The sequence below is a fragment of the Amphiprion ocellaris genome, chromosome 5 (genome assembly GCF_022539595.1).
Source record: "Amphiprion ocellaris isolate individual 3 ecotype Okinawa chromosome 5, ASM2253959v1, whole genome shotgun sequence".
Classification (NCBI taxonomy): Eukaryota; Metazoa; Chordata; class Actinopteri; family Pomacentridae; genus Amphiprion; species Amphiprion ocellaris.
This window is the reverse complement of record NC_072770.1, coordinates 12,391,067-12,418,652: the sequence shown is the minus strand read 5'-3', so window position 1 is coordinate 12,418,652 and position 27,586 is coordinate 12,391,067. Positions and strand designations below refer to the sequence as shown.

The 27,586-nt window shown below is 40.1% G+C and overlaps 1 protein-coding gene across 2 annotated transcripts in view; it reads left to right on the top strand.

Annotated features, from left to right (window-relative positions):
* Positions 1–27,586, top strand: part of lhfpl4a (LHFPL tetraspan subfamily member 4a) — a 40,500-nt gene that overhangs the window by 1,447 nt on the left and 11,467 nt on the right. For both annotated transcript variants that reach the window (XM_035940624.2, XM_023293556.3), the window contains exons 2-3: positions 23,331–23,567; positions 27,533–27,549. In XM_035940624.2, the coding sequence (XP_035796517.1) occupies positions 23,331–23,567; positions 27,533–27,549 (254 nt within the window). The remainder of the gene's footprint in view (positions 1–23,330; positions 23,568–27,532; positions 27,550–27,586) is intronic.

The window sequence follows — 27,586 nt, the reverse complement described above, 5'->3', positions numbered from 1 at the left end:
TGTCTACTCTGGGAGGCACAGGTGCTCTAGAGCTTAGAATTGAGCTGAAATGTGATCCTGCTCTTGATGGGGAGCCAATATCGAAATTAGATCTCCAGAAATCCATCTAAAAGTCTTGTGAGGCGTTCAGGATCATCCCTTGAGAGTCTGCGTGTCATTATCAAACCAAAATTATAATAGTCATCAGTCGGCAACAAAAAGCCTTTTTAAAAGCCTTGTTGTCAGACTGGTTCTTCCCAAAACCATCATTCTGACACTAGCTGTTCTTTTTCATTCCTAGTTGAAAGAAAGTGTCAGTGTATGCAATTGTGTGGAATTATGATAATGAAATTACTTCAGCAGCGTTGCATCAAAGATCACTGCTTCTATTTCGGTTGCCATATCTGCCTCCCCGATTAGCCTTCATTATGCATGATCTGCACATGCATTCCAGTAATATATCCCCACTCAGTGCCTTCATTCGCCTGTGCAAAAGCGGAACAAACGCTGTGTTAAGGCTGCATTGTGTATGTAATTGTATTAGGAGGTGCAATAAACTGTCAGATAGACAGAGCTAAGCAGATTAGAGAGGGATGCATTGGTGGAAAGAGTCTCTTTCCATCAGTGTTGGGGGGGATTATGTTGATGAAGCTTCTTAGTTTTGTCAGTATTGATCTTTTTGTGGGGGATTCTTGCTTGAGTTTGGACTTCTAATCTTCTTTTGCGGTGCTTTATGTACACATACGCTGGCAGATGTTGTAGCAGTTACCTCCATTCATTCCCAGACTCTCCCATCACAGAGTGTTGAACAGATTGTATCAGTTCAGGTGGAGCCTACAAGTGTCTCTCACCAGCTCAGCCGACATCAAAGAATCCCCCGGCGGATTCCCTAATCACACAAACTGCTAATTAACTAGACATGATGCAGATGAAACTGGTCTCAAATGTGTTTAAAGAGACAGTGTGCCAGCGTTGGTGGCAGGTGGGAGATGGGTTTCACCGTGTTCGAGATATGAGCTTTAATTGGAGGTTTATTGAGTTTTCCTCTCTGCTCTCAGCACGATTATCTCACAAATCATCACTCTGAGCTTCTACACTGAAAGGGTAACACAGTGATGTTTGTGTGTGAAGAGGGAGAGGGTGGGGGTTAAATGTGCATCGGTCTGGAAGGGCTGACATTATCTGGGAGGAGGTATTGATGGCTAGATTGCTCCTTCCTGCAAGGCAGCTGGAATCGTGTGGATGGAGGCGGACTCGGGACCTTTAGAAAGCATCGACTTTATCTGGCTCTCAGAGGGAAAGGCAAGAAAACAAAAAGCGCCATAGACAGATGGATTCAAAAACTGATAGATGGAGAAGAAGGGAAAGTGTGGAACTCAAAAGTCCTAGACATTCCATCCTACACTGGTAAATTATGTTCCAGCCTTTAGGTTAACTAGCCAGTTTCTTTTGCTCAGGTCTAAAATTATAACAACCTTCTGTTGCATAAATCTTTGTAGAGGAAGCTGGACTTTGACTGAATACTAGCGTTTGTTTCCTCTGTCCTTTTTCTGTCAGGTTTTAGATAATTCAAACACTTCGGTGAGCAAAACTGGCAGCTTTTACTTTCCCCAGTTTTAACCAAGTTGACAATCTAAGCTAAACCAAAGCGCTTTGTGTTGACTGAACGTAAACACATTAACATGAATCATGCTTTAGATGTGATTAGCCGATATTATGGGTCATTCCACCTCAATTCACCAAATTAATTATGAAGTATGCATCTGACTGCATGTTTAAAGCTCCTATCGGTGCCAATTACAGGAAAAAAATCAACCTCTTATAATGAAAAATAGAGGTTTTATGGTAGGTGGGATATTGGAATTTAAAAAATGACATGGATAGTTTTTTAGCCACATTTGCACCATCATATAATTGGTTTGTATTATTCTGTCAAAGCAAGGTTGTACCATTAACGATCACTTGTACATATCAACGGGCCTGCAACGTTTCAGGACTGTAGCTGCATTATTTCTCGCATTATGGTGCTTCAGTCGTAGATCTGCAGATTGGCACAAAGAAAAAATGGAAAAAAAGGACATGACCCCACTTTCTTTAGGAATTTTTAACCAAAAATTAATGTTACCTTTGACCCTAGATTTTACACATAGCCAACTCAAATATCATTCATCAGTCTAAAAAAAAACAACCTGTCAAATTGAAGATGATCATGTGTGGGACGTTTGGTGAACTCACTGCTTACCCGTGTCCTCTCTGTGACCATTGCTCGATTGATCGAGGCCTTTGTGTACAGCGGCATGTTTTCTCATCAAGTGTTGCCTCGAGCCATTAGGCAACATTATTAAACACAGCTGTGTGTCCGGGGAGTTTTTAAATAGGCTCAGTGGAGCCCATCGCATCAGCATAAACTGAGTCAGCGTCTCCTCATAAAGCAACCTCTGCCACGTCCAGGGGATGGATGTGAAACATTAGCAAAGCCTCAGAGTTTAAGGATGGACATAATGGCAGAAGCTTTGCAGTGTGGTCCAAATTTAGCAAAGGTATATTTGCATATGAGAATATATATCAAATTTAATGTTGCGTTGATATTAGTAAGTTAAAAGTAAAGTTAAATTAAAGTAGTGACAATAGGTCCCTTGAGTTACTTTTTAGGGTGTAGCTGCAGTCACCATTTTTATTATGACGTATTTAACCTGTAACTCACTGAATTTTCATTGTTTCTTTTTTATCTATTGGAAAGTTAGACAATATTACACGTGTATTACAGACAATTATATGACTTACCCCTGTTGAGTTATGGCCATTTCATAGTCAGTTACATAAAACCCAAAATGTGTTCAAACTACATAAGTGAACATCTTGGCTAGCCACTCTGCATGCTGAAGTGTCCTTGGGAAAGACCCTGAACCCCAGGTTGCTCCTGATGGAGGGCCAGTATCTTACTTGGCAGCTGTTGTTGTGTAAATGTGTGTTAACTTAATGGACTAATGTGCTTTCAGTTTAAAAGTAGAAAGCTGTTTCCTGTGAAAGACTTCAAATAAACGTGCTATCTGCTCAGACCAGACAAATTAGCAATGTGCTGTTGAACATAGAGGAGCATTTAGAGTCTAAAGAAGTGACGCACAGATGACGAAGGAAAGTGAAAGAATAGAACTCTAGACTTAAAGTGTCCAGTGGATGGATTTCCCATTTCAACTCCTACAAATGACGCACCTTTACATTTAAATACTTTTCCCAGTCATGTTTAGATGTATTTGCTGTTGAAAAGTAACATTTTCTTTTAATGAATGAAGCACCACATTGATGGCCTGCATCTGAGTTGGCAGAAGGTGGTCTGGGTAGATGGTGGGTGAACAAAGCACACTGCATTTACACTAGGATGTAGACTGAGGGTACAAGCCTACCATTGGTGTTCCCGTTTTCAAAATCCACTTCACTATGGGAAACAAGAACAACAACCTCCAGGCAGCAACTTCCATCCATCTGTTATCTGTACACCGCTTAATCCTCATTAGGGTCGCAGAGGGCTGGAGTCTATCCCAGCTGACTCAGGGTGAAGGCAGGGAACGCCTGGACAGGTCACCAGTCTATCACAGGGCTACATATACAGACAAACAATCACTCTCACATTCACACCTACGGGCAATTTAGAATAATCAATTAACCTCGGTATGTTTTTGGACTGTGGGAGGAAGCCGGAGTACCTGGAGAAAACCCACACAAGCACAGGGAAAACATGCAAACTCCATGCAGAAAGATCCTGAGAAGGCTGGGACGCAAACAGGGGATCTTCTAGCTGCAAGGCGAAAGTGCTAACCACCAATCCACTGTGCAGCCGGGGCAGCAACTTATTACATTGAAAGTTTCACTGTTTTTATCCAATTTAGTGACAGAAGTTGCCGTGCACATGTTCCTCCAAAACACTAGTTTGAGGGAACACCAGGTTGCTTCCTTTGCTTAGCGTTACCCAAGATGATTGTGGTTGATTTGACAAACAAGCCAGTGCATTTTCCCCCTATAGCAGAATGATAGTGAGGTGCAGCCAGACTATTATGTTGTACAAAGTGGACTGGCTACGCAAGACTATTCTCACACCAGAGACCAGGGTCACATCCAGACTCCTGTTAAAAGATAGAAAGAACAAAAGTGCTTTGGCTAAGGTTTGGAAACGATGGTGTTTTCGATTAAATGTGTCTTGTGTTTCTTTGGACTTTTACTGTATTAAACAAGGCTGCCGTCTTTCTCTAAGCTTATCTTAACCAAGGGTTGTGATTCCCTACATATAACCATAAAAACCTGAATAATACAGCAATGACTAAAATTATAAAAGTAGGAAAACAACCCAAGTGGTCAAAGAATCAGTGCAGGTTAACTTCAAATGGTTTGGATCATTTTTTAAATTTAACACTTGTTCCTAAACTGACGATTTTATTATTCCTTTATTAAATACATGTTCTAAAGCTGCAATAGCAACCTGTATCTAAGTATGCAGTATTTCTGCAGTAAAATGTCATTTAAATTCAACAGCATCGATCGCTGTAGTTTCTGGATGCTCAAGTCTTCATTCCAGTTGTGAAAAGAGAGGCGCTACATGGCATTTCCATCAAGCCCTTACCTAACCATTAATGCCTGTTAGCATTGTTGAGTTTTCTCCCCTTTGCTGCCACAAAGGTTACATCTGACATCCTCTGGAGGAGGCTGACATAACATGTAGGAAGATTTCAAATGGGATTCTCTCTGTTGTTTATTCAGACTGGCCTTTCTCTCTTTCTTATTTCCCCACCTACATTCCCTTCTTTAATTGTATTCCCAACATTAGTGTATCTGCCTCGCAACTGCTTTCTTTCATCCCTTGATTCATTTCTTCTGCTTCATCTACTTCAGTCTTCTCAGCTTCCCCTGAGCCTGCTGGTGTTTCCCAACAACACATGGAGTATCAGCAGAGGTGTGAAACTGAGAACACACTCAGGTTTCTGCTTCACTGAAAACACAAACAACAAATCTTGAGAGTGTTGTGACATTTGTTCGTAATTTTTAACACCTTACCTTTTGGGATTTCTGCATTTGATGCATCCTGGTGTAAATGTGCAGCCATTTGAGACATGATCTTACTTTTTGTACGGTAGACTTCATTGTTTTAAGGATTTCTTTCATGTTCAGGCATTTTAGAAGGCAGCAGTGAATGAATGAACAGTCTTTTTTATGCCTTGTATTCACCTGCAGCTGGCAAGTACATCACATCATGTATGTGTCTATTTTAAATGTTGGCACAAGCTCAGTGATCTATAAACAACAGACCCTATAGATACTTTGCCAGGCCAATGCGAACTAGTGCAGCGCAGACAAGTTCTGATAGACCACTGGCTCCAAAATTTGCAGAAAATGCTCAGACTGGGAGTTTTATTTCCCAACAACAGATTCTTCATGTACTGGGGAATGAGAATTTAAGTACTGTAAGTGTGATAGAGGATCAGAAGTGACTAAATGAGAGTGTTGGTGTAGAAAGGAGGTTGGGGTGGATAGATGGGCCAAAAAAAGTGTGATACTGATCTAGGACTTTCAGCCAGGATAATGGGATTAGTGTCGCATGTGAGACCATTATTGAGACTTAAGATTTGTTTTTACTTTTAGTTTTCTCAGGTTTAGGCACTAAAATTACTTGGTTAGATTTTAGAAAATATGCTGTGGGCTGAAATAAGAGCTCTCCTTCTTTATTCGACTTTTCCATTTTCTGGATTACGAAGGTTACAAATTCTGGCCCATTTAATTATAAAACTGGCGGGCTTAAAAGAAGTGACCGACAAGCTACAAAATAGATGGCAAAAATGTGTTGATTTGACATATTTTTGTCACAAACAAACCTAACGTAAGACTAAGAATGTAGTTTAGTGATTAAGGAATTTCATTTTTGGAAGATGGGACTCATTTGTGTCAAAATCTAATCATACCTAACCAAATTCAACACATATTTTTTAACAGTTTCTGCGTTTCAGTATCTCCTGCAGCGGTACACTCTCCATGTGGCATTGATTCACAAAAGTAAAGCTTTGAGTCTCCACACCAAGGTCTTCTAGAGGCTCATCTCCTAAAACCTCCTCTCAGCTTTAATTGATGATTTTAGTGGGAAAATCTGACTTCTCTCAATGGACCTTCCTCGGGGAGCTTCTTCTGAACATCTGCTTTAAAAAAAAAAGGCATGCTAAGCAAACATCTTTATTATGGTTTCAAGAAAAAAATGTGATTCAAAGAGAGATATGTAGAATAGTCAAAAGAAAGGGGATAGGTGCTTAAAGGCATGAAGGAGGAAGATTAAATGCACGTTAGGAGGAATGGTAATTAAAGAAGTAGCATAGTAGTAGAAATCTGGCACATAATTGAAAGCATGGAGGATGTATGCGTGTATTTGCTGCCTGTTGAGGCCCTGCTAATGCAAACCTAATCTCTAATCAGGGGGGAAGACTGCCTGGGGTTTCACATCACAGCAGCAACACTCTGCATACCCATAATCCTCAGTTCTCTCCCTAGAGGTTAAGCCTCAACCAATTATTCTCAACGCCTCGCAAAAAAGCCATCGCTGCTCATAGATCACACCGTCAAGGCCTCCTTGCTCCTCTTAACCTCCCAAAGAGAAAAGGGCAAACAAGTGAAGGATGTTGGAGATGTGTTTATTTAAAAAAAAAAAAAAGTTAAATGGAATCTGTAGGGATCATAAGTTAGGGATATGTCTTTACAGCAGTTGTTGTAAACAGATCTATGTGTACTGTATTCTATCTATAGAATGTCTTATTTTTATATGTCGTCCCCTAGACTATAACAGCTGCTGCAGCAAGTATACAAAACAGACACTGGCCTCACGGACTTGTAAGAAGCGTCTCCCTTTCGTTGATTTGCTTTCTCGTGATTCTTTGCGAGCGACACAGAGGACTGCAAGATTGTTTTAATACGTTTAAATGTTATCTTACAGACTGTTGTGTTTCCACTTTTTTACTTCTCGTCATCATCTGTGGTGTCATTGATCTACTTCTGGTTTGCTGGGACATTTAACAGACTTCATTCCAAAATGTGACATCTTCCTCAGCCGACAGAATATTTTATCTGCAAATCTGTTGAGCTGTACATTACTAAAACCCCTGAATGAAGATGTGTAGTTACAGTATCACACACTGTATGCATCATATTGCCATGGGAACCTACATGTAGTCAGTCAGTGATGCAGAAATTGCATTAATTTGTTGTTATGTTTGGTCCTGATTCGCTGCCCAGTCCATTTTATGCTGCGGGTAGTGCAGCTATTGGACTATATTCAATCAATATCATTAACTTTAATCTGGCCTAAAGCTAAAGCGATGCCCTGCATTATGGGACAGTGTCAGACCTAAATGCACTTCTTCAATGTTGTGTTTAAATGTATAAAAGTGTAAAGTTTAGCAGCTCTGATGTGCAGCTGTCACATTTGAAATAAGGAGCTGCATTGCCTGCTCAAATAAATACATTAATACACATTTAACAGTTTTCTACCAGCCTTCATGTCTTTCATCATTTTCAGAAGATGCACTTTTAAAAAAATGCATATTCCTTGTAGCTCTACATTAAAACAACCTGTTGACTAAAGTAGGCCGCACACGATTGGTCCACTTTGTGCAGCAGGAGAGTCGTGTGATGCCTTTTTATGTGAGCAAGCACAGAGCCTTAAGCAGAAATCCTGAGTCAACAAAAAAAGTAGATAACTACCGTTGTGAAAGACTTTATGTTTGACTGGAGTTTTAGGTTTTGTCAAGTCAACTTACACAGAGAAAGAAAGGAAGGCCAGCTATGTTGAATGTGCTTCAGCCGTCTGGAATCTACATACATATTTTATGTAAGGTTTGTGGCTACTTCTAAATACAATGCAGCACTTGTGATTGACAGGACATCCATCCATCATCTATACTCCACTTAATCCTCATTAGGGTTGTGGAGGGGCAGGAGTCTATCCCAGCTGACTGAGGGTGAAGGCAGGGGACACCCTGGACAGGTCACCATTCTATTGCAGGGCTACATGTACAGACAAGCTATCATGCTTGCATTCACACTTATGAACAATTTAGAGTCGCTAACGAAGAAGACGGAGTATCCGGACAAAACCCACACATGCACAGGGAGAACATGCAAACTGAAAGATCCCAGGACGCGAACCGAGGAACTTCTAGCTGCAAGTTGAAAGTGCTAATCACAAGACACTGCAGCCCGACTGACAAGACACGATTAACCATTTTAAAAAAACGATCAGGTTAGGAGGTTACAACTGGCAAACCATTAGGAGTCACTAGTGCAGCAATAAGGACAAGAGGCTCATCTCAGAACACCACCAGCACACCCAAGCTGGTCTTATGTTTAAATCTGCACTTCATTAAGAGTGAAGCAGCCAGGATTTTTCTTGAAATTAACTTATTTACATATTTCTTTGGCGGTGTTATTTGCTTGGTGGGAAGCTGAGCTGCTTGTATAGTATTCCTACATATGTGGTGGCCTGTGTGCCGTTGAGGAAGCAGCCCATTGGGACTGGAGCTGAGCCTAATGCTCTCTGGCCGGGTGCAGATGATAGTTTAATCAGCTCCGTGGTGCAGCTCTGCACCGGGGTGCCTCTTGGCTGCTGGGCCTCGTGACGGAGCTCTGCTTTGTGCCAGCAGACGCCTCGACAGACATTCGCCCAGTTAGAAACACCAGAGGGACATCTGCTCTGCACTGGACCAGAGGACCAAGCCAACCCTGAGGACAGATGGACGGGAAAAAAATCTGTCAGTAAACAAAGCATTGTGTTGCTTTGATGCATATTTTATTTGACAATTCAAAGGGCATTCTTTTATTCAGATTTGGACGTGGCTAAAGCTAGAATACATTCCAGATCACGAAGGAAGCTCCTGTATGCAGCAGTTTCATTGAAAGCACTACCAGCCGACTGCTTACTGAAGCTTTAAAGGGCCTGATGGATTAATACTTTTTAAGTATATCATAAATGTATGTCAGCTCGAAGCCATTAAATGATTTATAAACTAACAGCAGCACTTTCAGATCTGCCCAGGGACTAACTGGAAGCTTGTAGGAAATGTACAATAACAGGAATAATGCACTCGGCTTTCCAGGTTCTCTGCAGGACTCTGAATGTGCTGAGTGTCTTTATTGGAAAAGCAGAGAGCGCGAACAAAATAGTCCACTTTTCTGGAGATAAATGAGTCCCTCTAAAGTTTTTGCAAGGTACATGAAATATAAAGAGTTCAGGCTTTGTTCCGTCTTGCCTTGATGAAGCAGTTGGAGCCCACGTCTGTTCAAACAACCCAAATTTCTAAGTTGGACTGATGTTTTCACAGTAATAGTGGGCTATAGAAGTCTAGTAAGCTCACTCTTCATAAAAAAAAACAACAAAGAATGTCTTTCAAATCCGCCACCAGTATCAGAACAGCAGTAATGATAAAGCTGGTGCATGGAGATTTGCCAGTCTTACTGGCCACAGCAGGAGTGTTGACATCTTAATCAGTATCTGTGTAATTTGAGTGGCTTAATGCAACAAGGTTCTTGGTTAAAACCTACCAGCTGGTTTTGGCCTTTGTGGGTGGTGTTTCCATGTCCATGGTCCTTGCTCTTCCTCCTCTCAGTCCAAATAACATGTAGCTTCAGTTAGCTTGCAGATGCCTCCTAAAGTTGCTTTTAGGCATAAATATGAATGGCTATCTGTCCCTATTATACCATTTACGCACAGTATTAACATGAGATCTGTATCTGGATGTTAAGCCTCCCCGCCCTGGATGTTTCTGTACTGGATCCAGTTTTTAATTTACTAAAACATCACCAACCACCATCTGCAGAAAGTTGCAGAAGCTTGGGGAGCCACCTGATTCTACTATGATTAAAAGGGATACTGCATTGTTGTTTTATTTCTGTTGCAACAAAATTATGTTGAGATTTTTTTTAGAACAGGTTCTGAAACCAGTGTTTATTTTCTCTCTAATTTAGAATTTAATTTGATAATGTGAACTTTTTGCGTACCATTAACTACACCTACATAACCTTGATGTTTAAGAAAAATGCTTATGTCAGATGTGAAGAATGACAGTGAGGTACAGGTATTCCTGTAAGTCCATGCCAAGGTATTGAAGGTGTAAAACAGATCTCTGTACAGTTCGGTGGACAGAAGTCTTCTCTTGGAGATTTGAACTAACTGATATTAACAAGAGATGTTCATTGGCCCAACATGACCAGTCAAGGTCGGTGGATGTCACTGAACTCTGCTTCTTCACTGGTACATCCCTAATCATCCATTAATGGAGGTCCAGGAATGAAATGGCTAAAATTAATCGGATACATGTGTTACATCGGTGATCTTAACAGCTTAACAATTTTCCCTCCCCAACACCTCCTGCTATCCACACACACACACACACACACACACACACACACACACACACCCCCCCCCATCCCTGCCCTCACCCTGCCAGTCCAGGCAGATGGCCACCTTCCCTGAGCCTGGTTCTGTGAAAGTTTTTTTGTCTTCTCCTCCTTATCCCAGGAGTTTTTGCGTCCCTTTCCACTGTCACTCTTTGGGAATCCAACCGCAATTTTGGATTGTTGGGTTTTTTCTGTTCTCTTTCTCTCTCTTTGTAAGGTCTTTACCTTACTATGTTTAGCACCTTCAGATGACATTTGCTGTCAATCTGCACTATATAAATAAAATTTTATTTGAATTAGTGCAGGCTGCTAGTAAAGGCAAAGAGCTGATTTGACAATGGTGTAGCATATTTACAATGAGCTCAATCACCTGAATGGATCTTTACTGAAGAAATAAATTAGATTTTCGAAGGGCTCCTCCAGTTTGTTTGCCATCGTGTCATGAAATGTTAAATCATTTGGCTGAAGTTGCATCTGCACAGGTTGTTCAGAAACCTATGAAAGATACTCTTGCAACCGAGGCATGTTTCTTTAAGAGTACATCAGCGAGCAAACAACATAAGGGCTGATCCAGGTTTCTAAATTTGGGATATCATGTTTACATGCACAGCAACTGGATATCCATGTAAACACACTCTGAAGCATAGTTCTTTCCTAGTCAGACTACGCTTGAAAAAATAATGGTGCTCTCTGTGGTTTATTTACCTTGACATCAATATTCCATTTTGTTTTTACTACTGCAGTTGCATTAGTAGACTGTGTTAAATGCACAACTGGAGTTTGGCTCCAGCAAAAATAGAAACTCCCCGCAGGAACTTGGCCTCTCCTTCTCTTTGTAAGTCTTCTTCTTTTCAAAAATTGTGGTCACAGCCAAATCTGGCTTATTAAAACAGCAACAAATCATTACTAACTAGGCCAAGTTCTGCTTAGAAGCTTGTGGCCAAAAGCACAATAACTACGAGAGAAGAGATGGAGGAGAGTGAGATCCTGAAGGATTGTATTCTATGAATGTGGGCTAATTAGACACAAACAAGTCCACCCTGCTGCAGGCATCGCAGTTTCTCTCATTTCCCTCTTTTTCCTGATCTTTCACTCTCATGACTCTCTCACTAATTTGTGGATTGGGGTGAGAAGAACAAAGAAAGTAACCTCTTGCGTTAACGTACGTATTCCCAGAGCCAGCTCGGTGCTTCAGTGAAAACAAAGCGTATAGTGGGGAAGGTGAATGAAGATATTTTGGCTTGCAGGCTACATTATAGATAACAGGTTTGGGCAAAAAAATCTTCCATCTTGGCAAGGTGTAATTTGAGGATTTGGGAAATCCTTCTGTTTACATAAAGCTTGTATTTTTGATCGGGTTTATTAAGCCTTCAAAAGGCCTATTGGCACAGCTATGTTTAATCTTTTTACACTTTTTTGTTGTTTAGATTGTAGTTCTGTGTTTGTACTGTGTATAGGACTGTTTGCAGCACGTTTTGAGGCTGCTTGCAACAAACATGATTCTACCATCATCCAATGACCAGCTGTGGTCCACAACTGCGGTAAAAAAGGCCTTTGCCAGTGTCTACCCTCACAAAGCTGTAGGGCCAGACATCATTCATGGACGCATCCTGGAAGACTGTACAGAACAGCCTAAAGATGTTATTTCAGACGTCTTTAACACCTCGTTCAGCCAGGCAGTAGCGTCCTCAGTGCTACCATCATCCCTGTGGCCAAGCAGTCAAACCCAGACTGCATGACTGACTTCTGTTTTGTAACTCTCACACTCATTTTGATGAAATGCTTCTAGCAGCTTGTCATGAAGGACATCAAAACCTGTCTCCATGTGAATGTAGATCTTCTCCTTCACCTCAACTTTTAACACCTAAAGTCCACAACAGCTGGTGGAAAAACTAAGGTCACTGGATGTTTGTAACACAACAAGTGCTTCAACTTCTTGAAGACAGAGATGGCCGACAGTCAGGGTGGGCAGCCATATGTTAAGAACAACCTCAGTGTTACAATCCAGACTCTAGGGTCAGCTGGATGCAACAACAATAACAACAAAAACAGATGTTATTGGTTTGGGTAAAGAAATTTATTGCTTAGTGACATACTTGCAAAGCAAAAGTGATAATGCAAAGAAATCGGGGTTGGTGGATGTTGCTAAATCAAAGAACCAAATAAAACCAAATGAAGGCTAACAGAGTCCTTAGCCAAACACAACAGCAACACCCATAACCAGCAAAAGAAACTAAACAATCAAATGCCTCAAAAACACACATCAACACAGAAGACACAACTAACTCCCACACCAAGTTAAATAGCTGCTAACTGAGGCTACCATCTTCCCCAAGATAAAGGTAACCTCCACACTAAGTCAACAACTGCCAGCAGAAGTTACAATATACACAATGAATAACTTCTCCACTACGTTGACAGCAGCTAACCAAAGTTGCTAGAGGAACCAGGACAAACTGCTCACATTAAATCTGAGCCACCCAGACTGAGAGTGTGGTTGAAGATTTCTATTCTCTTGGTGTGATGTTGGCTACAGTTGACTGGATGAAGGTGGAGGGAACCAGGTGGTGGTCCAATCAGATGAGCCGCGAGGCAGCGAGGACAAAGGCTGATGTGCAGGTCTTCAGCTCCAGGCTTATCAGCTGAGATGACTGGTAGCTGGAGTTCTGTTGGGCTCACACAGGCCATCCTCATACACAAAGTCCATAAAAGTCCACCACGACAGCAGAGCCCTCTGCTTACCCATGACTGCAATGCCAGATTTAGCTCCAAACATGTCATTAGGTTTGCTGCTGGTACATCAGCGATGGGTCTCATCACTGACAACGATGGGTCTGCCTTTAGAATGAAGGTGAAGCAACTGACTGCGTGATACAGATCCCACAACCTCTCCCTTAACGCTGAGAAAACCAATAAGATGGTGATCGACTTTAGAAGGGTCAGCGAACATCATCATCACACACCACTGACCACTGATGGAGCCACTGTGGTTAAGGTCAGCGATGGGAAGTTCTACAGCCTGTATCTGGTGGAAGACCTAACTTGAACCACCAACATCTCAGCCAGTGTGAAGAAAGGCCAACAGTGACTCCACCCACTCCGCCAGCTAGGAAAGACAGGCCTCCCAAACACACAAAAACCACATCCTTCCTGGTATGGGAACAGCAGGATGTCTGAATGTCACCAACTTGACCGGATAGTGAAAACAACCAGTAAGACCATTCTTGGCAGAGATTTTCCTAACAGTGCTGAGTGAGCAGAGCTCTCCTGATCATTAAACACCCTCATCATCTGTCCTACTGTCTGTTTTGCCTCCTGCCTTCAGGTAGGAGGTACAGAAGCATCTGTTCCACATCCAGCAGGATGTTAAACGGCTTTTTCCCCACAAGGATCATTAATAGACTAACATGCACCCTCTAACATCCATTTCAGCAATGTCACCTGAAACTGACTGAACTACCAGCTGCCTCAAGCACCTTAATAAACTGTTATTGACAGTATGCATTTTATTCCCAACTACACTTTGCTGCTGTTTTTAAACTCACATTTTGTGATTGATTTATATTTATTGTCATTATTTCTATTTGAGTGATACTAGGACTGGGAGAACCACATTTCGGTTTTGTGTGTGTGTGGGTGTGTGTGTGTGTGTGTGTGTGTGTACGTGTGTGTATTCAAATGCACAAGAAATGACAAACAAATCTTCATGAACTATATTTTATTTTAAAATGATTTGATTTATGCCAACATTTTTGCAAGCTTATCTTGATACAAGAAAACACTATGCAGAAACAAAGCAACACCGACACAAAATAATTCAGACCAACGAGAAAACAAACACTGCAGATGCCTGAATCGGGGACAGCATCAGTATCAACACGGCGATGCTCAGGCAGCTGTGCAGACTGTCGCTGAAGCCAGCTGAGCTGCTAATGAGGGGAGCAACAGAGCAAGATGCAAGTGAAAATCTTGTCTGAAATGGCTCAAGTTATTTTGCTTTAATGAGCCCTCGCTGTTTGTTTCTCCGTGGTGACCTAAGACATTTGTGACGCTGGCCGTTGATTCTAATCTGGTGTTTGCTTCGGGGCAGATGATGATGATACACGAGCGAGTCGCTCTGCTCCGTCTGCAGCTCACAGTTCACTGGACTCACTGAATCCAAACATTACGTAAAGACAGTCTATATGAACATGTAATGGGCTATTTTGGGACGCTTGCTACTCAGAGAGCATTTTGTATTTTCTTGACACCGCTGCTTACTTTGTCCTAAACCCCACAAAAACAAAAAGGAGGAAGACTCCCACCCACCCTCCCATTCCTTACATCATCCTTACATGTGAGGCAAACAGGAAGGAAAGTTGCATCTACTGTATGTATATTGTGTTGTGCAAATGTATTCTCAACTCCATCCACCAGGCAGCACAGAAAGAGAAAAGAAACTGAATCTGTCTGGTTAATGCTTGACATTTTTAGAGTACATGATGTCTGAGACATGATGTTTTTTGTCGAGGTTCATGCCTTTTCTTATTCTGCTGTAATGGTTCCCAAGCATGTTCCCATCAATTAGATTGGTGGAAACATTTTCAGCTTCTTTCTTTATCACACACAAGCAAAAATCCACAACGAGTTAATCAAATGCAGGGGAAAGAAAGCTCTTCCAGGGAAAAATAAATGAATAAATTAGAATGCAAATTCCAGTGTAAAACGTACCCTAACCCTAACAGCTTGGAATTTGTGTTGTTATCACTTATAATAGCGAGAATAGCACAAAGAGAGCACAGTACTCCAGCAAGGCTGCTCAGTCAAATAATTTCTGATAACTCCCAAGAAGTCCACAGCGGTCGATTTGTAGTAGAATCGCAATCATTTGATCATCAGCAGCTGGAGTAGCATTCACTTGTTGTCATAGTTACAGTGATGCCGTGCCGCTATCTCACAATGATACAGAATTTTTTACCAAATCTGTGTATCCAGACAATAAGCCACATCACTGTTAAAATCCTATCAGGTGGTCCTTGTGTCATTTCTGACCTTCCTTGAAAATTTCACCCAAATCCGTTTGTCTGTTTTTGAGTAATGTTGCTAACGGACAGATGGACGGACAGATGGACAAACATATGCCGGTCGTCACATAACTCAGTCACGTTCCTTGGCGGAGTAATAATAATAATAATAGCTTTTTATAACTTTATATAGCACATTTTCGAAACAGAGTTTACAAAGTGCTTTACAGACAGTTCAAGAAAGAAAAGAAGTAGAATGAGGAAGACCACTGAACAACAGACAGCCCATCAGTCCAAAGAGAGGGAGAAAGACCTAAAGTGGAGAATTAGAGTTAAACATGGTAAACGATTTAAATCAATACAACAACACAAGGTAAAATCATAAAGGAAGCAAAAATGCCACATCCTAGTAAAGTAACAGGACAAGATAATCGAGGATGAAACCATAAAGACAGTGGTAGAAGTAATAATAATATTAGTAGTGACAGTAAATGAATCAAATAAATACTTAAATAAGTACATAAAGAAAAAAATGAACAATACAATTTAAAAATCAATTACACCATAAAATAGACAACCTAATGTAAAAGTAAGTCTATAAAAATGGGTTTTAAGAATTAATTTAAAAGAAGATTCTGCAGCTTTATCTTCTCAGGAAAGCTGTGATCTTGGTCACGGTTAGAATTCAGTATTTGCAACAGTCAGGAGACCCCATCTGAAGATCTACGGTTGCCAACAGGCTTTAAAAGTGATCAATAAAATTTTAAAATCAATTCTAAAACGGACCGGAAGCCAGTGGAGGGAAGCCAGGATCGGGGTGATGTGATGTGGTCTGCTGAAACCAGTAACTTGGGAGGGGGTGAAATATTATTTACATCCAAATAGTGACATTTTACAGACCCCAGTGGGTGATATCATAGAAAACTGAGACCAGGATGATAAACATACACATAAATGTGTTGCCAAATCAGCCAGAATTTAAGCCTTGAAATGAACTAGAGCCATTTCTGGAAACTAATCAGATGTTCGGATTGTCATCGTAGCTACTGAGTATCAGGGGAATAGTTTTCTGAGTGTCTGTGTTTGGGTTGTCGGTGTGTGTTTACTGCTGCTGTGGATTTATTGGATCCTCTGAACAAAAACCTGAGCAGCGTCTCCATGTCTGCCTCACCGTCTGGGCACAGTCTGAGATATAGGAAGCAAATATATATTTTAGGTTGCCTCAGCCTGCCCTACACCTCCTCCCCCCTCCTCCCTCTCCTCCTCCTCATCGGTCCAGCCAGTTGCCACAGCAACCTCGCTTGCCTCCCGTCCTTTTCCTTCTCTGCGTCTGAATCCCTCCATCCTCATCTCCTCTCGGTGTCTCGCTCTCTATCCTTCATCTAGTTCTGTCAGTCTGGTTTTCCATCCATCAGGCATTTTGTCCTCCCCGTCTCACGCTTCTCCCTTTATCTACTCATGCTTTTGTACTTTAGTTTTCCCTCCTCACTCCTCTTCATACTCTCAATAGTACTGTTGCCTACATCTAATGTTTAGGAAATCAAAATACCATATGGAACATAAACTGGGCGTACATGCTTATACATCTTGAAGTAGTATTTTGCTGATGATTAGGAGGTACTGCTGCAAGGATAACGGTAACGGCTTGTGTCGACCGACGCCGCACGGTTGCACTACTTTATAAGTCAAACATGCACACACACACACACACACACACACACACACACACACACACCTGCCCCTTCCCCCAGCTCACCTCTTGTTCAAAGTCTGACACACACACTCGCACACATCTAATGTACTCGAATTTCTCCGTCCATATTTTTCCCATCTGTTGAACTGTGGTCCATATGTTGTGCTGTTGTTGCCAAATGCCTTTGCCCCGACATGGAGTTGAATGAAATGACCGCAGAGCATCTTTTGTTGTCACTGCACGGTGTAATCAAGCAGCAATCCTGTCAGTGCATTTAGAAAATCTGATTGTAGTAGGAGATGTGCGATTATAAAAATCTAGAGGAAAAATCATATGTGCAAGTTTATCTCTGAAAACTTTTAAATATAGCTATTTGGTGTATTAAAAGCTACAAAACAGTTGTGTAGCTGGTGTTGCTGAACATACACTACTGTTCAAAAGTTTGGCGTCACTTAGAAATGTCTTTATTTTTGAAAGAAAAGCAATTTTTTTCAATAAAGATAGCATTAAATTAATTAGAGATACAGTCTAGACATTGTTAATGTGGTAAATGACTATTCTAGCTGATTTTTAATGGAATATCTCCATAGGGGTACAGAGGAACATTTCCTGCAACCATCACTCCTGTGTTCTAATGCTACATTGTGTTAGCTAATGGTGTTGAAAGGCTCATTGATGATTAGAAAACCCTTGAGCAGTTATGTTAGCACATGAATAAAAATGTGAGTTTACATGGAAAACATGAAATTGCCTGGGTGACCCCAAACTTCTGAATGGTAGTGTCTGTAAAAGGTAAGGGCTGAAGTAGTGAAAAATTACATATAAGGTGCAGTTGTAGTTAAACATGTATGCTCAGTAAATAAATTAAAGGTGCATAAGGTAGTAGGTGCAAAGGTGTAGATATTGCCTGATTCTTTAATTGGTACAGTGAGCGGAATAAAAGTGTGAAGATTAAATTAAATTGAGTTGAGTTTCTAGGAGGCACTCAGGTCCAGACAATGAATAATCACACTTTATGTCAACCTAGTGAACTCTTCCTTTAATGTGGCTATTGTGGCTCTATGAGTTGTGTTAACTTTGGAGGACTCAAGTCAATTGGAAAAAATTAACATGTGCCTCTTTCGGGTTTCTAAACACATCTTTCTTCCACATCAGTGCTTTCAAACTCTTGTCTATGATTCAGAGTAAAAACATAAAGCAGCATCTCTAATGGCCATGATTACCCCCCCAAGGAATGCTGGAGCAATATGATAGGCGTACGTTTCATTTAGCTCCTCAGTTGTTTATTCTGATTCAGCGTCATTTTAGTCCATGTTGGAAGGTGAAACTACATTCAGCTTCTTGAGTTACAGTCTAACACAGGTAGACACACCTGTACAGTTGGATATGTAGATTCAGCCAGTAAAGTGACCCAGATGTGGAAAATACAGCCACACAGGTGAGTTTAATCTGTGTTCATGTTGGTACAGAATCAGACAACTATTAAAATTATGCATGTAGCAATCATATTTATCTGGAAAGATGCAGGCGCCCGATCAGTTTCCTCGATGAATGAATGAAGAACAATTTTACACTCTTTTACAAGAGCAAAGTTTTCTGAGCTTTCCAAGCAGGACTGTGGTGCAGTGAGCAGCGATGATGTTGGCAGAGCAGAGGGACAGATGGAAATTTTCTGCAGCAATTATCTCCAAACAATGTCTGCCAAAACCATTTGGAAACTTAAAACTAAAAAATAACATTACATTGTCTAACTACATGCACACGTTGGCATTTTGCTCTGCAGATTAGTACGTGCCCTTCACAAATAATAAACTCATGTCTGTTTGTGCACATTAGCGCTGGACGGCGGGAATGTGCCTCAGTTAGGTTAGTTTAGGTCATCTGCTCCACCGCCTCACAGTCTGTCCAACCAACCGTTAATTAACGCCCCTGAAAAGCCTCAAGGGCAGCTGGGAAATGGAGTTTTTTTTCTTTTTTTTTTTAAAGAAGAGTGCAGAGGAAAAAAATCAATAACACATCTTAGGGTTGCACATCTGAGAAATCAACAAAAAGAGACCATCAGTCAGCCATCAAGAGATTTTCTCCTCTCTTTTATCCTGCAAACTACAACTTTTTTGTTTTCTGTGATGGTATTCAGCTCCTGAGGTGCTCAAGTAGATGGCAGGTTTCTCATATCTTTTGTTTCTCCATTACATAGACCCCAGTGAGTGGCTCAGCATTAGACTTTAGTGAATTGTGTTTGTTTTGTGTGTCATTTTCTGGCTATGATGCTTTGAGTATTAACTTTAGAAATTGTGATGGCATGAGGACTTCAATAATTCTTGCTGTTGTTCTAAAAATCTCATTTAGGCGGAAGAGCTTTTATATTCTCACTCAGATTTCCTGGAAAGATGCAGTGCTGATAAACGCTGAGCCATATTGCTGAGTGTAAAGTACCTCCTACAACATTTGTCAACGCAACAGCTCCATCTGTGGAGAATATTTGGCAATGTACTTATTTTCTTGTGCATCTTCCAAAATCCCAAAAAAGCAGAAGCTGTGGAAAGCATGATTCTGAAGCATTTATTAAAGGCAAACCTACCTATAGACTTGCTACAGCAAATACATTTTAAAAAATTATGCAAAGGTTTAATTTGCCAACACAATAAGGAAACATGGTTAATTTTTATAATCATGTGAACAGAATGTGGCCTCTGATGTAAAAGTCATGAGCTTCATACACCCTCCATCCACCCCAACCACCTCCTGCTAACACTATATTTTGTAAGGCATGGTTCACATCAGCAGATGCATTTATTATTAATAAATTGTTTTTGAATAAGTGAAAGTAGCTCAAAGATGTTTCTGACAAACATTGACAGCACTTTTCTAGTTTATATCTTCAAAACCCAAAATATAGCAGACAGGTACTTGATAACTAGCAGTATTTTCTTCATTTGCCTTACAATTAAAATGTGTAGCACTTATTAAAAATGTAATTTGAGGCTACATTTCAGTGAATCTTTGAGGAACTTACGTTTGTGAAGTTTCCAGGAAAATATTGGACTAAAAGTATGAAGAATTATTATGTAAATAATGCTGCACCTAGAGGCAGAATTACTTACATATTTATCTGAAGTGTCTATACTTGTCTTTTTAAAGTTGTGTTACTCTGGGAAGCCTCATATCTCACCTGAACTACAGAGTTTGTGTTGCATTATATTTCTAAATTTTCACAGCATAGACCTTGTAGATCATGTTTTTAAAGTGTAAATGTCTAAATGGCTTATTTGCTATGTGTGTACAATTAAGCAACACTTCTTGTGACTGGATGAGATAGATAACTTCTAAGCGACCTATAGACGTAGACAGGAGTTACCCTTGATTAAAAAAAAAAAAAAAAAAAGCCACTAGCAACAATGATCTTCACATTATTAATCTAAAACTACTGATTTTTAAAAGCCAACAGCTAGATTTTTTCTTTGTATACATGAAAGTGTCTGTGTTTGGTCTAGAAGACCAACTGTTTTTGTATCACTTGAAAGACATATCATCCTCTTGGAGCTCGTCTTCATCCTGTGGGGGTTTCTTCTTCTTTACTCTCCCTATATATCAGCTGAAACCTCTACAGTCATTTATGTCCCTGCACACACTGAGCTCATACATCAGCTGTTTCCTTTTCTCCATCTCTGATTCTCAGCAGTAGCGATAGTCCAGTAAATGAGGCATTCAGGGAACCATCTGTTCAGGCCAGCCTGGCCTCAGCTGGACCCTGAACACACCGAGGGACCACTCTGGCCTTATGGGAGCAAACACACTCACACATTTCCCACTAAAGCATCTTTTTCTAGCTCAAATTAAAAACATTCACGTGCCAAATGTGCACAAACACGCAAAGACCGAGACCTTCAGATATGTTGTCGGTGCATATAGTTCACTCTTCAAAGAGGAAATAGTGTCCCAAGGCATTATGGTTAATGTGAGCATCAGAGGGAATCAAGCTTCTATTTCTGCATCTATCTTCTATATTCTGTAGTGTGATATAGTTCATTCGCTGATTTTAAAGGAAAACAAATCAAAGTGCTTCCATATGTGCCAGTGAGATCTGTACCAGCCTCAAATCAACATATGGATCATGTTTTCTCATTAAATCAAGTTTCCTGTGGCTCTTGTATTATCCCTAAAGACAGAAAGGTCGAGGCACCAACTTGTGTTTTTATGGCAGTTATGTGCTGGAAATAGTTCTAGGTGAACAACAAACAAGTCATGTTGTGTCTACTGAGATACTTTTAGCTGTGTCTTTCTCACAAACGGATACATTTCTGTTATAATCCAACACAGGTGGAGGAACTGCTCATATTTTGTCTGCACAATAAGCATGTAAGCACAGCCCTGTAGTAAACAGTGAGCCTTAGAGGTGTTTTTAATTATTGCAACTAAAGCAAACATTACTGCACTGACAGATGAGGCACCTGCAGCATATTGTGGCAGTTTTTCAGCCAAAGCAGCTCTCATTATGGACAAACTAAAGACTTTCAGAGTCTCCATCAGCTCAAAAAAGTCATAGAATCATCATGTTTATGAAAATAATGCATTAAAGTGTTTGGGGTCTATGGACATTTGTTATTTATTGGATTATGTTTTTAGTATGAAGTGGAGAGTATGGTGTCTTGTATGCATGTTGGTCTGATAATGTACATTTTCTTTTCTGTGGTGCACACCAAAATAAAATCTCATTGAATTAATTAACGTGTCGAATGAAAGCCAATGTTATGAAAGAGGAGATGCATTTCAAAAGTTGGGAATTTGTCCTGAAAAACTACTTGAATGTCATTTCTTATTCACAAATGGCACTAAACTAATTCCTCCTCATCTTCACCTTCAGGTAGATCTTTGTCTGCAGAGCTACTGACATCAAATTCCTCTAGTATGAAAAATTTGACACCCATCGTGTTACCGTGACACTAAGACAAACCTACACGCCGGCATCGTTGTGTAGTTGAAGTAAAATGTGAAATTACAGCATCCCCTTGTGTGATTTTCATCCAACATACTTTTTTACCCTATTGTAATTTTTAGAAAAGTGATAAATAAATTCATTTTATCATTAATTTTAATTTTAAAAAATAGGTTGTTAATTCTATTTTCAGATACTTTGAGGAAAGTAAAACACTCTTTAATCATTCTGAGACATTTTTTATGTGTAATTAAGGGTAGTACAATCTCAAGTCGCTAACAATATATATTTGAGAGTTGAAAATATTCACTTTTAGAGGGATTTTCAAGTAATTAAGTGACCATTGTGCATGCTGTCTTCACAAATCAATGAATAATTACCAACGCAATGAGGAAACAATGTTAATCTTATAATCTGCATGTGCTTTGTACGCCCTCCATCCACCCCGACCACCTCCTGTTAGAACTTTTTTGTGTGAGGCGTTCAGATTAGCGGACGGATTTTGTGAATTGTACTCAACAGTTTTGAGTGTTTTTAATGTATGAAAGCAGCTTGAGGCTTCACATTCTACCTGGAATCATTGATTGTACTACAGTTAGTCTATAAATTTCCATACAGTGCTATGAGAGTGTTTGTGCATCGATTTGTTCATAAATCAGTGATTAATTAGCTTGTGATTGTTACTGTATTTAGGCCTGTCCATCAACCTGACAGACAAAACATGATTTCTCAGTAGCAAAGCTGTAATAATTCTATCTGTTGGTCTTTCCATAACCCTGGATGATCAACAGGGTACATTGTAAGTAACGCTGAGGATAATGTCTAAAGAAAACTGTAAAATTGTCCTCCATGTAGGCTCTGTTGCTGTGTTTCTCCATCTGCTGCTTTAAAGAACAATACTGGCAACCCACTTACAGCACAGAAACGACAGAAAAATAACATTCTGTCCTTTTTTCTCTCGTTTTTATCCTGTTAACTTCATGTAATTCTCTGCCTGGCCTGCTGTTTTACACCTAAACCTATTTTCTTTCCCCACCTGCCTTCACCTCGACTTTCCAAGCGTGCTTTGTTCCACAGCTAAACCCCTCTTCCTGTAATGATTTTCTTTCTCGTGCTGCTTTTCAGTGGAGCACGTCACCTTGACCCCATCGCTCTGCGCATTATTACATACGCCGGCTGGGAAAAAAAATCCAATATCCCACAGCCCAAACATCATTACACTCTCTGTATGTGAGCGCCGCATCCATCACAGCCTGGACTGAAACATTCATTAATCAATCGCTTTTCTGCCCTCCAGCCGTTTGTCTGGTCCTCGGCTGTGTGATCTTCCCCAACGGCTGGGATGCTGAGGTGATCCGGGACATGTGCGGCGAGGACACGGCCAGGTACGCTCTGGGAAACTGCTCGGTGCGCTGGGCCTACATCCTGGCCATCATCGGCATCCTGGACGCACTGATTCTCTCCTTTCTGGCCTTCGTGTTGGGAAACCGGCAGAGCGACTTCCTCCAGGAGGAGCTGAGGGCTGAAAACAAAGGTGAGGACTGGAATCACAGTGTCAAACAGCGTAGTGTTGTTACAGCTTCTGCCTGGGATTCTAAATCCAGTCTTTTGCACGTCAGTACAAGCTAAACCCAACAGGCATCGTTATCCAACCCAGTAGTGTCTGTAGCACCACTTTCAGGACCACACTTCTAGGACCCTTCATTTCTAAAACAGCGACACCTACCACAAGGCATGAGCGCTAAAGTGCACCACTTCCTGTTTCAAAGGAGACTTCCACTCAAGTGGTATTTATGCTTCTCACACAGAATACTGCCTGATGTCCAAGTACTTTTTACGGTTTGATCCACCCAAGCAGTACTTTCAAACAAGTTTTGCGTTTAAAAGTTTATTCAAGAAAATATTTTACTTTATGTCCAAGTACTTATAGTTCTAAAGGTTCATTTCATCCAAATACTACTTATTTAACTTGGTTGCTAAGAGTTTCATTTGGACAAATTGTGTAATTAGCATAATTAAGTCACAATAACAGAATAGAAATATAAATACTTTATTGATTTATTGATGAGGAAATTCTGTTGTTACAGTAACAAGCAGAAAGAGAGAAGTGGCCACTACTGCAATAGAAATAAATAAGCAAAATATTTGGTAAGTAAGGTATAAAAAAAACAACAAGAAGAAAAATATAGTGAAGTACAAAATGCTCAATAAAATGTCAAATATGCTATGAGCAAAATGTACTAAACTGAAAAATGCACTCTAAAGTGTCAAATGCACCAACATAATATAGTAAAAATATAGAGTGAAAATGATGTGAAAAATAACGATAGAATTTGTAGTAACTTAGATCTCAATATATAATGCAATAATAATAATCATCAACAAAAAGCAACAACAGCACTCAGTCACAAAGAAGACATTAACCCTCTTTAAGTGTAGATAAGCCACTAGAGCTACAATCTTAAATACAACCTATGTGTCCTTGTCCCTGTAAACCCCACCAGCTGATTCCTGTTGAGCTCCTGTACTTTAGAAAAGTGTAGCCCAGATCCCTTTAGTTAACTTAACCTCCTGTATGCCCTTATGCTGCAGGCTATTTTTGAATTTCCACATGAAAACACATACATATATTCAGTTACTAACAGCTTGTTCTCATCTCCAGACCAGGCCAGAGTTCATAACTTTTACTTCTGACTAGTTAACATACATAATAAAAGAGTGAATAACAGGATTATAACAATGACTCAGTGACACTGATGTTATTTAATCTGTTATAAAAATTCTCAGCTGCAACTCTACCAAATAGGAAGATGCAAACACTTAATGTGTTTCAATCATAGCAGTACTCGGCCTCTCTATTTAGGGTGCTATGCTGAGCATAATACTGCCACCACCATGCTTGATGGTAGGTTTGGTGTTCTTGGGGTTAAAGGCTTCACCTTCTCTCGTCCAAACATATATAATGAATTATAAGGGAGACTGAGGCTGGTAATATCTGATCCTTCTGCAATGCTAAAATAATGGATAAAACGTGATTTTTCTCAAAGCTAGTTAGCCATCCCTGTGCCACCTGAAGCCCGTCCTCTTCTTCAGTTTGTTTCTATGTCCTCTGCGACATGGAAACTGTGTATTATTTCTTCAATAGCACACTGCACCAGTTGTTAGGTACAAGTTTGCAGTTTTTTTCTCTCCAGATGTAACTTAATGCAGTTTATTTTCACTACTTTCTAGGTTTTACTGAGGTTTTCTATGACTAAAACATGTCATTTTGTACTAATTACAAAGAAAGTGAAATCAGTTGCTTGAGTTTCTTCATTTTCAGGAAGAAAAAAAACTCAATTTAAACCCAAACAGCTTATTAGTTGCATGTCAGCAGTTGAATGAAATCTAATACGATGCCAATCTGATTACTTTGTGAGTTAATTAGTACGAGCAGCCTTGATAAACTAAAGCTTAAAAGCTGGAGAGTTTGAGACACTTTGCACCGTGAGTTTACTGCAGCAGTCAGGAATTGGTTGATTCAGAATAATGTTGTCACTGTAGTGAGCAGGAGCTAACTGGATAAATCTACAGGCAGGTAGTTTAAGAGGTAGATGGCATGTCATTGGCTGAAAGGTCAGAGGTTAGTGAAAACAATACTGTTACAAGAAATCTACTAGTCTCAGTACAGTGTGAGAAAAAAACATTTAAATCAACTTTTAATGATGAAATATTGAAATATTTTATGAGCACTTTTTTTTTGTTAAATTCTGCATAACAAAAAGCTCTAAATTATAGATGCTTTTTATGAGAGAACACACTGAGAAGTAAAAACATTAAGACCACAAATCTGATGACATTTAGCACCTTTTTAATGATCGTGAAAGCAGAAGTTCTCAGTAACAGTCCTCCAACACTGTCTTTACGGCTGTATTTCCAGCTGGTGTATCACAGTAAATGTTGGAAGTAGATTTTTGTGTCTTTTGTTGAGAGACGCTGCAGCATCATCAGAGAAAGTGAAGACTGGGTTAAGTTAAGAGAAATAAAGAATGAATCCCGCAGTTTTTCTGAATATATGAAGGAAGTTTCCATGGTTACGTGTCAGATTCCAGGATGTGGTTTCCTCTCTGTCTGCAGTGTCTCAGTTTTTCACTGGTTGTATTTCAGTGTCTCTCAGTTTAGTTTTATTTCATTTTTTCACTGTGTTTGCTTGTCTCTCTTCTTTCTCTTTATGTATTTTCTGCATCTTTAAGTCTTAGAACATGAGCAGCTGTTATGTAAGAACATTCAGAGATGCGTCACACTTACATGCAACACGGAAGATGAATTCAGGATTTGTTTTTAGCCCCCAACTTTAATCCCTAATGACTGAATTTCTTCAATTGAACACAAAAACTGCATGCAAGAGTGATGGCAAAACCTGCGTTTAGATAAAACAGGGAGCAAAATGTAGAAGCAACGCATATAAAGTCAGTCAGAGATGAACCAGCTTCTTGGGGTGTACAAATACTGTTGTGATCAAATTCACATAAATACAGAAATAAATTTTTAAAAAGTGGGATATTAACAGTAACTCTGTATTGCACATACAAACTGGTGTTTCAGGGATTCAGTCTGAGGTTTGTGGGAGTTATGCTGAGAACAGACCACTTTCATAGCAGATACTGTGCTTTGTCATAGCAGAAAAAGCACAGGTGAGGCAGCTTTTATTGGGAAACTAGCATACCTTTATGACTGGTGTGGTGCCCAGGACTATTTGATGGTGAAGGGAGGACACCCCCCCAACAAATTTTCCTTTTATTGGTGTTGTAATTTGTATTTTTGTTGTTCATACTGTGTGGCATTCAACTGTATTGGTTGTTGTTTCTGGTGCTATGCCAATTTACACCAGAGGATGGCAGTAGTGGCACATGAGAAAGGCTGATTTCCCAAAAAACTCAGTAAAAACGGAAGCTGTATCAGAGGGAGTGACTACAGAGACACCATTTACGGAAAAAGCTGTCATTTTCTGCTTTGTACTGAATAAAGCCATCTGGTTACACAAACGTCCGCACGCCTTTGTCTTCGTGTGTGTAACACTTGCAGTACAAGTAACCAAATAGTTGAGTACAGCTGTGAATAAAAGTTTACATACACTTCTAAAGACCATGTACATCATGGGAGTTTCCAGTGACTCCTACAATTCCTCTTTTTATGTGGTGGAATCATCAAAACATGTCTATTTCCCAAAATTACCGTGCATTTTATGTCTTTCGTTGATTATTTGTAGGTCTTAAGGTCAAAGATAAACATACAGCGACTGGCATGATCAGTTTTGGTGATGTAGAAATCTGTGTTAATCAGATTGTCTTAGTGACATGGCCTCTTAACTTTTCATGGGTGATTACAGTCGACTACAGCTGCTGACTCCTCAGTTGAAGTAGATCATGCATTGTGGTTCTTTGTAGATTTATTACAGGTCAGAGTGTAATCTGACTTTAGGCACAATGAACTTACTGTGTTCTTTTGTTTCTTTTACAGATTTCGTTGTGTCGCGGGTAAGTACATTTTATTACTGCTGGGTCTGTGGTTTCA